The 14,560-nt window shown below is 47.6% G+C and overlaps 1 protein-coding gene across 1 annotated transcript in view; it reads right to left on the bottom strand.

Moving 5' to 3' along the window:
- Nucleotides 1-2,989: 2,989 nt before the first annotated feature.
- The window catches only part of ano8b (anoctamin 8b), a gene marked incomplete at both ends in the record, with an annotated part of 37,598 nt that continues 26,027 nt past the window's right edge, over nt 2,990-14,560 (bottom strand). The window contains 9 exons of the mRNA XM_080536514.1: nt 2,990-3,700; nt 3,886-3,996; nt 6,273-6,596; nt 7,946-8,483; nt 9,082-9,332; nt 10,941-11,075; nt 11,440-11,514; nt 11,662-11,717; nt 12,170-12,296. Coding sequence (XP_080392640.1) covers nt 2,990-3,700; nt 3,886-3,996; nt 6,273-6,596; nt 7,946-8,483; nt 9,082-9,332; nt 10,941-11,075; nt 11,440-11,514; nt 11,662-11,717; nt 12,170-12,296 — 2,328 coding nt within the window. The remainder of the gene's footprint in view (nt 3,701-3,885; nt 3,997-6,272; nt 6,597-7,945; nt 8,484-9,081; nt 9,333-10,940; nt 11,076-11,439; nt 11,515-11,661; nt 11,718-12,169; nt 12,297-14,560) is intronic.

Below are 14,560 nucleotides of genomic sequence, written 5' to 3'. Positions count from 1 at the left end.
AATCAGCACCTGCTTCATTATCATTCACCGATGTGAAACATATTTGACAAAAATGAAACAGTATCTCATCAGCTGCGGCCCACTCATTTGGCATTATTCACATTGTAATGATATTCCAGTGCACAATTTTGTCTTTTTTGTCCAAAAAAACAATTTCCATTATTCGTAGGCCTACTACCGAATCACTTCAACGACCCTTATGTGTTGAGTGAAGTGAGGAAGAAATGGCAGGAACAAGAAAAAAAACGGCAACTTTCTCTTCCGTTATTGCGTTGAAGTGCCTTTTCAGCTCACTTACACACACAACAAGTTACACCCCCCCCACACACACACACACATCATATCTGTCCTATATCAGTCGCATTGCTAAAACATGAAGCATGAGACATCAACTTATAGCTAGGCAGTCCGCGTCACATGAGAGAAGCTCATCAGTGTTAGTTCTCTGACCCCAAAATGACAAAATGCATTTTGAGGGGAACCGTTGTCATCATCCCCATAGCAGGCCAATTCAGAGCCCAGAGAGACACAAGGTGGATGAGAGGGTGTGTGGAAGCTTACTGTATGTCAGGAGGGAACTTCAGTCCGCTATATTAGAGTTTAGGCTTTTTTAAAAACACCAGAGAGATGCAGCTGTGAGCGTTTGCTGAATCAGCCCACATTGTGAGAGGTGCAAGTGGGATGTTCGTTCTAAACCACCAGACGATATCCACGTTGAGAAGTGCGGTCAGACAGAGACGCTATGGTCGGTGCTATGGATGGCGGACGGGCGATGTAAACTAGTGATGTCGTATATAAGTAAGGCATAGGCCTACAGAGAGCTGGGCTAGTTAGATCTCCAACCTCATCATCACCAAACGTCACACTTCATTATTGCGAAAAAACTCTTTGCCAGAGAGGATGGATCGAAAAAAGATGCATAGTTAATGTGTCTGTCTCTACTACTGCGGTGCTGCGTCTCTCTGTGACGTCACACGTCGTTTCAGTGCTGTGACCCACTTGCCCGTTGGATATTGTGGTGGTGATTCTCTGAGGTAAACAAAACAATTGGTTCTAGACACACCATCCTTCAGCCGTGACCTAGTAGGGAGGACTACGAGCCCCTATTTTGGGAAACGTGATGTAATGGATGACCTCAATCAGAAAATGAATCTGGTCCCAGGACAGGACATGGACGCGTTCAGTTGGCGTTTTGCTTTGTAGATATACTGTACCGCTTCCTATGGCGCCACCCTGTGGCCATTCGGTAGTACTGTGACTACTGGACATGCCTACAAAAGGAACACAGAAATGTGTGATCTCTATAGAAATGTAAATGCTCCCATTCAGCTCTGAGGACTTCTACAGCACTGCATGTGTCCTGTCCACAGAACGGTGACGCTTTGGTAAAACCAAAGATGAAAAAAGAAAACAAAAGTTAAATAACAAAAATAGATCCCAAATAAATAAACAAAGGAATTGAATACCAACATAAATAAGGGTAAATATGAAGTCAGCAAGCTTCCATTTTTTAACGACAGTGGGACCAGGGGCGTGGATACTAGGGACGGGTTATATGACAGCATTTATTGTGATAAGTGATTAAAAAAATCCAGCTTTTGCATATGTCATGAGGCCAGCTGGTTTTGACCCTTCCGCCTGCAGAGAAAGCTCTTTTTTTCTCGCTGCGCGGCGGTTCAGGGTTTAGTGCAAATGTTATCTCTCTACCTCTAACTCATGAGTCTAGTTTTGAGCCATGCATGGATATGGAGGAGCGCCAACCTCAGTCTAAGACCCCTCTGCAGGCTCGGGTGAGAGAGAGAATGGCACACGCAATTTGTAGGCTACAGTAACCCAGGTCCTTCTGAGCACAGCCGGTCCACACGGTCGTCCACCTCCACGTGTCTCGTCACACCTCGTTAGTTAGTTGGCGTTAGTCAAAGATATCATAGTCATTTTCCCTTTCTTTCTTTCTCTTGCTTTATCCCTTTCTCTCTTTTCTCTTTCTCTCTCTGTTGATCTCTCTCTCTCTCTCTCTCTCTCTCTCTCTCTCTACTAAGTCTCTCTTTCTCCGAAACAGGTGCGTCAGCTTTTCCTTTAACCAAACATCCGTCAAACATCCTGCCGTTTACGACGTCAAGCATCCTGTATCACGCGCGGTGTTGCCGTGCCGACGGGAGGGGACACACAGAGCTCTGGTGTCTTTTTCTGCTTTGAAAATAAAGCGGCATGTGGCACCTCAGGGGAGACGGGACTGGAACGTGATGAGAAAAATTGATATTGCTCAGCTACTCCCAACTTTTTCCACTTAAGTATAAAAGCCAAAAGGCCTAGAATCCCTCACAGTTAAAAATGAGTCAGGCATATCTGTCCGATTTTGTGGTAACTAAGATAGGTCTCTCGTTATGTATTTTGATGTAAAACCTGTGATTCTTTCTCACACGGCAAAGTATTTTTTCTTCCTCAAAACCAGGCTGTTATGTTACAGTGGCCAGCTGCCACCAAGATGCTTACAATTCTCAGACTAGAGTAAATCAAGAAATTACAGCTCTTCCCTTTTTGGAAAAGGCTTGAAAAGTATCAGAAACGCAGCTCATGCATTTCTATATGTATTGCAGACAAGGGGGGATTTAGTGTGTGTTCTTGTTTGTATGTGTCTGTGTGTGTGTGTGTGTGTGTGTGTCCGCAGGTGTATGTGCGTGTGCGTGCATGAGTGTGTGTGTGTGTGCTTGCATGTGTGCGCGTGCGTGCGTGTGTGTGTGTGTTCATGTGGGGGTGGGGGGGCAAGTTAGGGAGGATTATGTCTTCGTCATAATAGCCTGGAAGTCTTTCAGCACGAAGCAGACCCAAACACGTCATCAGTCCCTTCAACATGACCCCAGACCAGCACGGAGGGGGGAGAGAGGCTTCACAGTTAAAACACCTCACTTTAGTTTCCTTTGTATTAGATATATGTTGTTGTTACGTTCTGACAGGAGGCGTGTCGTTTCTCTCTCTGCAGGACTAGACTTTAGGCTTTAGGGCCGGAGGGGTCAGAGTCTGTCGAGTGTCCGTTCTCCCCGCCCCCGTCCCCCCCCCCGGGCGAGGGGATCTCGTCCGGGACCCCGTTCAGGTCAGACTTGGTGGCCTGTTTGTCCCCCTCCCCGGGTCTGGGCAGCTGCGCCCCGTTCGCGCAGGAGCTCCCCTCCCCCGACTTCCCAAAGTTAAAGAGTTTCCCCGGGTTGAAGGACTTGCTGGGCGACTGGGAGCGTTCCTGGGAGCCGGCCGCCGTCGCCGTGGCGTTGGTCGCCGCGGCGGCTGCGGCGGCGGCGGCGGCCGCCTCCTTCTTGTTCTCGGGCGACTTGAGGAACTTGAAGCTGAGGAACCCGGGGAGTTTGGGCTCGTTCCCCGTGGGCGACTGAGGGGAGCGCGCCGTGCCCGAGGAGAACTTGCTCTGCAGGGGGATGATCTGCTTCAGCTTCATCACGTTGTTGTTGCCCAGCAGCGTGCTGGGCCTCTTGGGTTTGTCCGACCCGCCTCCCCCGCCGCCGCCTCCCCCCGACCGGGACTTGCCCCCGTGGCTCTTGTCGTGGTGGTGGTCTCCGGACGAGTCCCCCCCCTTGCCCTCCTCCCTCTCCCTCTCCCGCCGGGCCTGGTGTTCCGCCTGCCTCTGCCTCTCCTCCTCCTCTCTCTTCCTCCTCTGCAGCTGCTGGTAGTGCTGCTGGGCCTGCCGCTCGTGCTTCTGCAAGCGGAGGGAGAACCGACAACCACCGTGTCACACACCAACTACTGTATCACCATGACTACTACTGTATCACCATGACTACTACTGTATCACCATGACACTTATCACCACACCCTTATCAGTGTGGCTCACCTGTAAATGACAAACAGCTACTATGGGTGTTTGTAGAGTCGCTGTGTTACCTTGAAGGCCTCCCTGCGTTGGTACTCCAGCTTGGCCATCTCTTCTCCCACCCAGTTGGGGATGTCTGGGATCGCCACGTGGATGACGTACTTCAGCAGGACGGCAAAGTGCTGCAGACAGAGAGAGAGAGAGAGAGAGAGAGAGAGAGAGAGAGAGAGAGAGAGAGCAGGAGGAGAGGGCACAAGAGAAAGAGAAAAAGAGAGAAAACGTAGGAAAAGATTAAAAGAAAATCCAGTCATGGTATGCTACTCCCAAGAACGAAAACATGAAAGAGAGGCCTCCTGCCTCTCAATAAAACAATTTACCATAGTCATTTTGTTTTGTGAGACTTGAATTGTAGTGGGTGTTTTTACCTGTGGCTATAGCCACGCTACAGTCAGTGTGTTTATTTTGTACATGGAGTTCATAGAGAGACTGTCCCTGATTGGGTTACAGAGGGGTGAGCATTTTCACAGCTCATATAACGTTTGACATTTACCACAGGTACTGTGTGTCCGGTGACTGGCCATGGCTACAGGACCATCGCTCAGCAACACCGAGCTCTTCGACAGCAACAGAAATACACAGGAATGACACGCCCGCGTATACCCACTCCAATAATATTTACTGCAACGGGCGCTCGCCCATTTATTTGCAATAAAGTGCCGACATCGACACAATTCTGAAAGAGAGATGAGGATAGCTTGTGTCACGAGGCAATATGAACCACTGGGATCCCTGGTCAGCTATTCAGCCCTTAGATTCGACAGATTTAACTTTAATATTTCTTTGAAGTATTTGAAGTATTTTCTTGTTGAAATATTTTCTTATGAAAGGTTTAAATGATGATCACAAAACAGCCTGAACTGAGAAAACTGCCAGAAGACCGCCCACGGAGAAAGGCTTGGCAGCAAAACACCTCGGTAACGCATCATAAACCTTCTATATTGCTGTAGATTTTGGACGACGCTCTAATAGGACCATAGCCGAATGGGGTGATTTCCTGAGGGACAGGTCTACAAGGCTGTAATCTACAAGGCTGTAATCCTTCCTAGAACAGAGTCTCAGATCAGCTTTCACCTCATCATATCCTCACCTCAGGAGGTTGAAGTAAAGCCTGGACCACACTGCGGACATCAACCTCAGTAGCGTGTGCTACTGCATTTGCTGTTAGCATTTCGGCGCCCATGTTAACAGCTTAGAGCAGCCACACAGCTCACGGCCACACAGCTCATGTCCCAAACGTGTCTCACGCTGGCTACCGCGGCACGCCATCTAGAGATTCAGACTCTTGACTATTTTTTCCGCGTGCCGCGCTGTGTGAAAATGATCTCTTGATAGTCATATTGACATCATACCAGCCACATACACTACAGATTCAATGTCTGTAAATATGTCATACATCTTTTTTTTTTAAATCAACACTTCCACTATCTGTTGTTAATAAGTGAAAAAGAAGTGTGGACATTGCAGTTTAAAAAAATATAAATACAAATAAATTAGAACTAATTAACTAATTTAACTAATTAAACAAATGATTTAAAAGTTGAGGACAGGTCTAAACAAGTCTCTCTCTCTCTCTCTCTCTCTCTCTCTCTCTCTCTCTCTCTCTCTCTCTCTCTCTCTCTCTCTCTCTCTCTCTCTCCTACTCAACACTTTCGCTATCTGTCAATCTATCCGCTATCTATCTTTCAAATTAAGAGCTGTATAGGTACTATTATACTATAGTAGGTGTTGCTGAGGTAATAAAGTACACTTGCTCTGAAAGAGGGTAAACAAAAATGACGTGGCTGCTTTCGGCTTATAACCGGTTCACTTTTCAAACCGCTCATTAAGGATGGATGACAGCAGAGACTGAACCCAGATGGATTATAATGAAGTGAAATGGCAGAGCCATGGAAGCTGCAGGTGTGAGAGTTGAGCAGTGAGCAGTTCAAGAGATTGATTTGAAATCATAATTTACCAGTGTGTTGACAAGAGATTGATTTGGTTACAGTTTCTATGAGCCACTGTTGTGTAAAGGATCATAAATGCATGTGGGCATCTATACATGTAGAAGTTGTTTGTAAATGTGCTTTATAAATAAAGATGACTTGACTTGACCAGATAGTATAACAGCATATGTCTATTCTATTTAGCAGATACTTTTTTTCAAAGTGACCGTACAGTGCTTAAGTACAATTTTTATACAAACTGGTCCCAATGGGAATTGAACCCCCAACCCCAGATTGCTAGCTCCATGCTCTCCTAACTGAGCCACACACAACCAGGAAACAGGCTGTTCTCAGGACCTACAGTATATAACAGTGTTAGAGACACTGCTTATAGACAGTGTTCATACTGGTTTGGACTGGTTCCTACTGGTTTGGACTGGTTCATACTGGTTCATACTGGTTCATACTGGTACCTCCAGGATGACGATGGAGATGATGGCCATCTCCGGGCTGAGCCAGGGGAAGAGGCGCTGCAGCTGGCCACACTGGCCAATCAGGTAACAGTTCACTATGATGGCGATCAGGCCCATGGCCTCCATGACCGTCTGCCATTGGCCGATGCTCTCCACCCGCTGTCCGAAGGGCCTCTGCAGGCCCGTGCACAGCTTGAAGGCGTCGCTGCGGATCTCGATGATGTTGTTGATGAGGGCGCACATGGCGGCCAGCGGGAAGGCAGAGGAGAAGAGCACCACGTAGCCGAACTGGACGAACATCTCCTGGTAGTCCTGGAACGTGTCCTGGGAGACAAGAGAACAAGAGAGCTGATTTGAGCTGAACAGAGCCCAGGTTCAGAGCCCACCTGTGAGGGGAGAACGGAGAGACGGCGTTCACGTGCGAAGCCGTTTATGTGAGACGCTGTGACCCTAATCCTGCCATGTTTCCTTGGCTAGCGTGACTCGATTGGGACCGTGACCTACCCCCTCGTCTTGTCCGATGTTGTTATCTTGCGTGTTGAATGTTCAAACTAAAGGAATGGAATACCGTACCCTATCAACCCCGCCTGCACGATCCTTGAAGCAGGTGAGAACCTGAGCGGAGCCCACCAGGAACTACGGTACGCCTCTCCCCTCTACCACTTTACTCGGTACCCTCAAACTGCCAACTGAGCTTCCCTATACTTCTGTGTCCGACCTCGGCACTGTACGTTCACCAGCCGTTTTCATCATTGACTAATGTACAGTACCAGTCAAACGTTTGGACACACTTCCCCATTCAATTGAGTGGTACTGTTACATGCAGAGCTTGTTGGGTCGATTTGACCTTCAGTTGCACAGTTGGCCTGAGGTCATTTTGTCTGGCCTGAGATCTGTCTCCCCGAACACTGACAGCTGAGCTGTTATGGTTTAGTGGTGCTGACAGTTGTTGTGGGGAGTGGAGGGAGTAGCAGGGTATCACATCTCACCAGGGTTATATTAGTAACATTGACTGTAACATTGAATTCTAATGTATTGGTGTTACATAATAACAGTAATAAGAAAACGTTTTTGTCAACATGCAGCCGTTACATCTTTATCTGTAGTTAGTAGTAACAGTAGGTAGTAGTAACAGTAGTTACTTAGTAGTAGTTCTGGTTACCAAATGAATGAATTAGAGAATCATTCAGATTGTGTTGATACGTATGCCGAATGAAAATATAATATATAGTGTTTGGAATAGTCTATTCATTGATCAACAGGTAGTGACACTGACAGAGATGATTCTGTTTATTCTGCTATTTAAAGCTGTTTCAGTGTTGATGTGTGTTGACAGTTAGTCTACATGGCCCGTGTTGTAAAGATTGACTGACTGCAGGATTAGTCTTACAATGTATACAACCCATTTAGACTCTCAGAAAACACGACGGTACATGAATGCATCATCACAGTCAGTGTGTGCAGAGTTGCTGCATTATAACCATCAGATTGAATGATAGCCTCCTAATATAATAATAATATACGCCATTTAGCTGACACTTTTATCCAAAGCGACTCACACTGCAGTGACTGCATACATTTTTCAGTATATATGATCCCAGCGGGAATCGAACCCACAACCTAAGCGTTGTTAGCGCCACGCTCTACCCAACCGAGCCCCAGAGGCCTCCTACCTCGTATGTCTGCATGCAGCTCTCTACGTCGGCCTGCGTCAGGGTGCTGCTCTCCTGGGGCTCCGGAGGGTCGATCCACGACTCCCTCTTGGCCTTGGAGTCCGTCCTCTCTAGGCTCCTCCCCCTCCTGCGGTGGCGCAGCAACATGGTGCTCTCCGGCCCAGAAGGCAGCGGGGCGGCGGCCATGTTCTCGCCCCCTGCCCCCCCTCCTCCTCCACCTCCTCCTATCTCCTTGGAATCGGGGACCACATTGTCATCGTCGTCGTCGCACATTTCAAACACGGAGGCCGGGTCCATGCCCTTCTCCACCATGGTGGGGCTCCCTTCGTCCAGGAAACTGTCCTCCATCTGGGGGGCGCCGCCGGCGGACTTCCTGTCCCTCTTCTCGATGAAGCTGACCTTCCGGAGCTTCAGGCCGCAGTCGAGGAGGCTCTCCTCCTCGTTCTCCCCCTCGCTGAACCTGCCGCTGTCGCCCTCGTCCCTCTCCCCGTCGTCCTCGTCCGGCACGCCGCACCCCCCGTTGAGACACTTCTTCTCCCTGGACGGTGGGGGGGGGGTAGGGGTGGGGGGCAGAGAGGAGCAGAGGCAGGCAGACCCCTGGGGTCAGATGGCTGTCACAGTGGCCTGGGGTGGTCCGGTGGTCTAGCACCACAGCCTACAGTGCACATATTATGCCCATGTCGGCATGGGTCAGAATCCGGCCCATGCCCTGCTGACATACCCTCTCCTCCTTACTTTCCTGTCTCTCTGTCACTATCCCTATCCAATAAAAAGGAAAAATATGAGAGTGGGACTAGCCCAGAAAAAAGCTACCTTTAAATAACACAAATAAACTATTACAAATCCTTTTTTTTTCATTTGGATGGGCCTGCCTGGATTTCTGGATAGGCGGGGTTAGCCTATTTGGCTCTATTCTATTCTCTATTGCATCAGGCAAACACAATCAAACACAGATACGTTTGAAAGGATTTCAAATACTACTTGAAGGCAGTACATTCATCATAAAATTCATGTGGATCCACACATATCCACACATCACACATAATACCTAATAGGACTGATACTAAGCCAATCTGCCCAAGAGGCTAACGATGGTCACTGACACACTGTGGTGTGTGGCGTGGAGCTAGCCTTACCTGCGGCCCTCTGGCAGGCCCACCCCGGGTCTGGTCCCCCTCAGGCCCGGGCCCGGCATGGCCTGGTCGGTGGGAGAAGCCTGGGCCTTTCCTGCCGCCAGCCGTCCGTATTTGAGCAGCGCCGACACCAGCAGGTCCCAGACGCCGCGCAGCGTGAGCTCTCCCAGCTTGTGACGCTCGTACAGGTAAGGCTGCAGAACCTCCTTTATGTTCTGGAGGAACTGGCGGATGATGAGCAGAGTGGCCAGCATCTGACGGGGAGGAGGAGGAGGAGGAGGAGAGGGACAGGGTCACTCAGAGCAGAGGGATAGGACCTCCAACCAATCAGTACAGGGCGCTTCGATAACACATGACTCGTTGGATTGTTCGAGTAGGCGTACGCCGATGATTTGTACTGTACACGATCAGATACAGAAGTGGTGGAATTTTAGGGTTATGAACAATCGGAGAGGTCATCAAAACGATGGTGCAACAACCTGGACTGAAAACCACAAGCTGATCAGTTCTCTCTTATTCAAACACTGCGGGTTCACTCTATACACAGTGTGACAGCTCAGTCAATTGTGCGAAAATCACAACCGTGAAAAAAAAACACTAGACAGGAACGCTGGCAGGACACGGTGCTACGGTCTCAGAGGTGAGACCAGGGGGGGTATTCCATCAACGTCACTAAAGGAAAAGCCAGGCTTATTTTTGACAAATCTCGCGAAACTTGTCAAAATAAGCCCAGATTTTCCTTTAGAGACGTTGATGGAACAACCCCCTCCGGGGCACACAGACAGACAGATGGTGGCGTCTCCCTGCCAACCATGACGAAGCACAAACTAGCCGTAGCACATTTGCGGCAGTCATTTGTACGGTAAATTAGTTTACAATCAAGCCCCACGCAGAGCATTATTTCAGGGGCACACATGTGTATAATATTCTTTCACTTCGCACAACAATACACATACGAGTGTAGAGGAAGACAATACAGAAATAATATGCACTGTGTGGAGTAATTATTACACATAGGACAGGTTTCTGATGCGCCGAGTTTCGAGCGTGCTTGTTCCTAGGTCGGACAGCCACACAAAGTAAGATCAGACACATGTAATTCCAGTGCAGTCAGTGTGATGTATGTGCCGTGTATAGCTGCAGGTGAGTGCTTCCACCGTGGAGCAATCATGAAATATGTCAAGACACACACACCAGGAGAGCAGGGAAGGGTCACGGTGATGGACAGAAGGAGAGAGAGAGTGACGGAGAGCATGACGGATAGAGAGAGAGAGAGAAGAGAGAGAGAGAGAGAGAGAGAGAGAGAGAGAGAGAGAGAGAGAGAGAGAGAGAGAGAGAGAGAGAGAGAGAGACAGCACAGACTCCAACCGACAACTGTTCGGATGCCAACAGCGGATGTGAAATATAACACTACTTAAAAGACATGAAAAATGCTTCATCATCAAACAGTATCACAAGTGAAACAAGCAATTAACCAAATGTGGAACGTTTTGAAACAGACACAGCATTCATGCAGGTATGCGATTGGGTCAGTACATCATGGGACAGGTAAACAATCGAATTAGGCCAAGCCAAAGACTATAAACTATACTATACGATCCACCAGTTATTGACGTCTAATCCCAACTACCTTTTGAACATTTAGCAGGTGAATGAATATGCAGCAAAAAACACAAACTAAACATTTTCAAAGCCGGCAAACGAGTGCCAACGAATATGCACGTTAATGCTACTATCTACATCACAACTAAAACGGAAAAAACACATATGACACGTGACTGACACCGTTTATGCACGAGTGGGGAGTGGGGTCTGGGTTTCACCTCTCACCCCTGAACCCTAACCCTAACAGAGGGGCGTACTTTGGACCAGTAGGTGGCCTTGTAGACCTTGGGCAGAGCGACGAAGAGGACCTGGAACTTGAAGAAGAGGTAGGGCAGCAGGTTCTCCTTCAGCTGCCTCAGAAAGCTCTGGGCCACTGAGAACACCAGCAACAGCTTTAACACACCCAGAGAGAGAGAGAGAGAGAGAGAGAGAGAAGGGGGGGGAGAGGGAGAGATAGAGAGTGACGAACGGAGGGATGGACGGACAGAACGGAGAGAGAACAACACCATGTGAGGGGAGAGGGGTCATGGGAGAGAGGGATGGTGAATGACTGCAGAGGTGAAGAGGGTTTTTAGAATGAAACAAAATGAAAGAGTGAGCGAGAGAGGGAGAGGTGGAGGCAGTGTTGCCAGATGGGATTGTTTTCCAGCCTAACCACAGTCTAAAAGCCGCAACAGTGTGATCATAAGTAGCCCAATTGGGCGGGAATACGCCCAATCTGGCAATACTGGGTGGGGGGGTCTGGGCGTTCCCTACCTCTTTCAGGCGTTCCATGTCTTTGAGGTAGAATCCAATGTAGAAAAGGCTGAGATAAGAATTTACAAACTGAAACTGCAAAGAAAAGAGAAGGGAAAGGAATTTAAGTATCGGAAAACCCACCGGAATTAAATGGGTTTGAATCTATTATTCATGTCGTTACTTGTGTGAATCCGTTGTCCACATGAAATGGAAAAATCGACTCGATGGATTTTCACTTACAAGAACCATTTTGATGATGAGATTTTTCTCATAGGCACTCTGGAGTCTGTAGTTTTCTGCGGGTAAGACAACGCAACGAGCCGTGTTAGCCTCACCATCGTCCCCACTGATTATACACACTTATAGTACCTACGGCATCCAGCTCTAAAGCTAGCCAAACACTCTCTTAATCAATCAATCAATCAATCAATCAATCAATCAATCAAAATGTATTTCAGTGTCATATTAAGTCAAACATTGAATGCAACTCCAAGTGCTGACCATAAAAACAATACACAATAAAACAAGTAAGAAAGTGGGAGATAAGAAATAGATTTAAAAATATGATCTAAAACACAATAAAACCAGGAATAAAACAAGAAATTAGGAGATAAGAAATAGGAGTAAAAGAAAGTTGCAAGTTGAGGTAAACACTAGATAAAAGCCAGGCTAAAAAGGTGTGTTTTAACCCAGCCTTTCTGTCTCTCCTACAAATGAACGAGGGAGGGTCTCTACTCTACGGCCTCACCCATGTCGTTGAGCCAGCAGGCGATCTTGCGGTACACCTCGTCACACGCCGTCACAGTGATGGCCAGCATGATCTTGGGGATGAAGCGGGCCAGGCGGGGCATCTCTTTGATCCCCATCACAAACTCCTGCAGGACACACAGAACATCAACACCATCACAAACTCCTGCAGGACGCACAGGACATCAGAACATGACGGCGCGCTTTTAACCGTTTAGCAGACGCTTTTCATCCAGAGCGACTTACAATGAGAGATGACAGGGGCTAGTTTCTCCTTATGACACCAGGCAGCCTGTGAGACGATGGCCACAGACAGACAGACAGACAGACAGACAGACAGACAGACAGGCAGACAGACAGACAGACAGGCAGACAGACAGGCAGACAGGCAGGCAGACAGACAGACAGACAGGCAGACAAACAGGCAGACAGACTATATACACCCAGGGATGTCGTACAATAACACCCTAGGTGGGTAACCCCTACACACTAATGCACATAACATTGACCTAGTAGTAAAGATGGGTAAACTTGTATAATACTCTATTTAGCCTAATACAAACGGTGGGTAGAATTGGGTAATACTCTATTTAGCCTGATAAAAAGGTGAGTAAACTGTGACTCCAATTCATACATTATAAGTATTAAGTGCTCCTAAAATAAATTGTTGTTTGTTATTAACTGGGCTCTTCAACACTTCGACTTTCATATTAGGCGGAAAAAAACGGAAAACACATTATTAAAAAAAGAGAAGCTTTTTGGTCATTTGCGCGACTTGAGAATTGCTGCCGCGTGGACCTTTTCACCAGAGCGTGTCACATATCTATCCATCTCTCTGTGGAGAAACCGGCTGTAACATCTATCCATCTCTCTGTGGAGAAACCGGCTGTAACATCTATCCATCTCTCTGTGAAGAAGCCAGCTGTAACATCTATCCATCTCTCTGTGGAGAGACCAGCTGTAACATCTATCCATCTCTCTGTGGAGAAACCGGCTGTAACATCTATCCATCTCTCTGTGAAGAAGCCAGCTGTAACATCTATCCATCTCTCTGTGGAGAGACCAGCTGTAACATCTATCATCTATCCATCTCTCTGTGAAGAAGCCAGCTGTAACATCTATCCATCTCTCTGTGAAGAGACCAGCTGTAACATCTATCCATCTCTCTGTGAAGGAACCAGCTGTAACATCTATCCATCTCTCTGTGAAGAAGCCAGCTGTAACATCTATCCATCTCTCTGTGAAGAAACCGGCTGTAACATCTATCCATCTCTCTGTGAAGAAACCAACTGTAACATCTATCCATCTCTCTGTGGAGAAACCGGCTGTAACATCTATCCATCTCTCTGTGAAGAACCCCGCTGTAACATCTATCCATCTCTCTGTGAAGAGACCAGCTGTAACATCTATCCATCTCTCTGTGGAGAAACCGGCTGTAACATCTATCCATCTCTCTGTGAAGAACCCCGCTGTAACATCTATCCATCTCTCTGTGAAGAAGCCAGCTGTAACATCTATCCATCTCTCTGTGAAGGAACCAGCTGTAACATCTATCCATCTCTCTGTGAAGAAGCCAGCTGTAACATCTATCCATCTCTCTGTGAAGAAGCCAGCTGTAACATCTATCCATCTCTCTGTGAAGAACCCCGCTGTAACATCTATCCATCTCTCTGTGAAGAGACCAGCTGTAACATCTATCCATCTCTCTGTGGAGAAACCGGCTGTAACATCTATCCATCTCTCTGTGAAGAGACCAGCTGTAACATCTATCCATCTCTCTGTGAAGAGACCAGCTGTAACATCTATCCATCTCTCTGTGAAGAAGCCAGCTGTAACATCTATCCATCTCTCTGTGAAGAAGCCAGCTGTAACATCTATCCATCTCTCTGTGAAGAGACCAGCTGTAACATCTATCCATCTCTCTGTGAAGAGACCAGCTGTAACATCTATCCATCTCTCTGTGAAGAAACCAGCTGTAACATCTATCCATCTCTCTGTGAAGAGACCAGCTGTAACATCTATCCATCTCTCTGTGGAGAAACCAGCTGTAACAGGTGTTGTTCAGATGAACATCAGGCTGGAGGCGACCCCAGGCAGACAGATATTATATCGGTCTATTTTGACATCGATACAGATACCTTATCGTACCCAGGCCTACAGCAGGGGTCAACGCTGCTTGGTTCTCTGCTCTGAGGAGCTCTGTCTGGACATGCACAGTAGAGGCCAGGGGAGGCTGGCGGAGGCAGAAATCGGAGGACGGGGCTCATTGTCAATGCACGGAACGGAATGAACAACGGTATCACCATCTATGTTCCATAGATAGATAGATAGATAGATAGATAGATAGATAGATAGATAGATAGATAGATAGATAGATAGATAGATAGATAGA

This window comes from Nansenia antarctica (assembly GCF_963989245.1).
Source record: "Nansenia antarctica genome assembly, chromosome: 7".
Taxonomy (NCBI): domain Eukaryota; kingdom Metazoa; phylum Chordata; class Actinopteri; order Argentiniformes; family Microstomatidae; genus Nansenia; species Nansenia antarctica.
The sequence above is the reverse complement of the archived record's forward strand: the minus strand, read 5'-3'. Positions and strand labels throughout refer to the sequence as shown.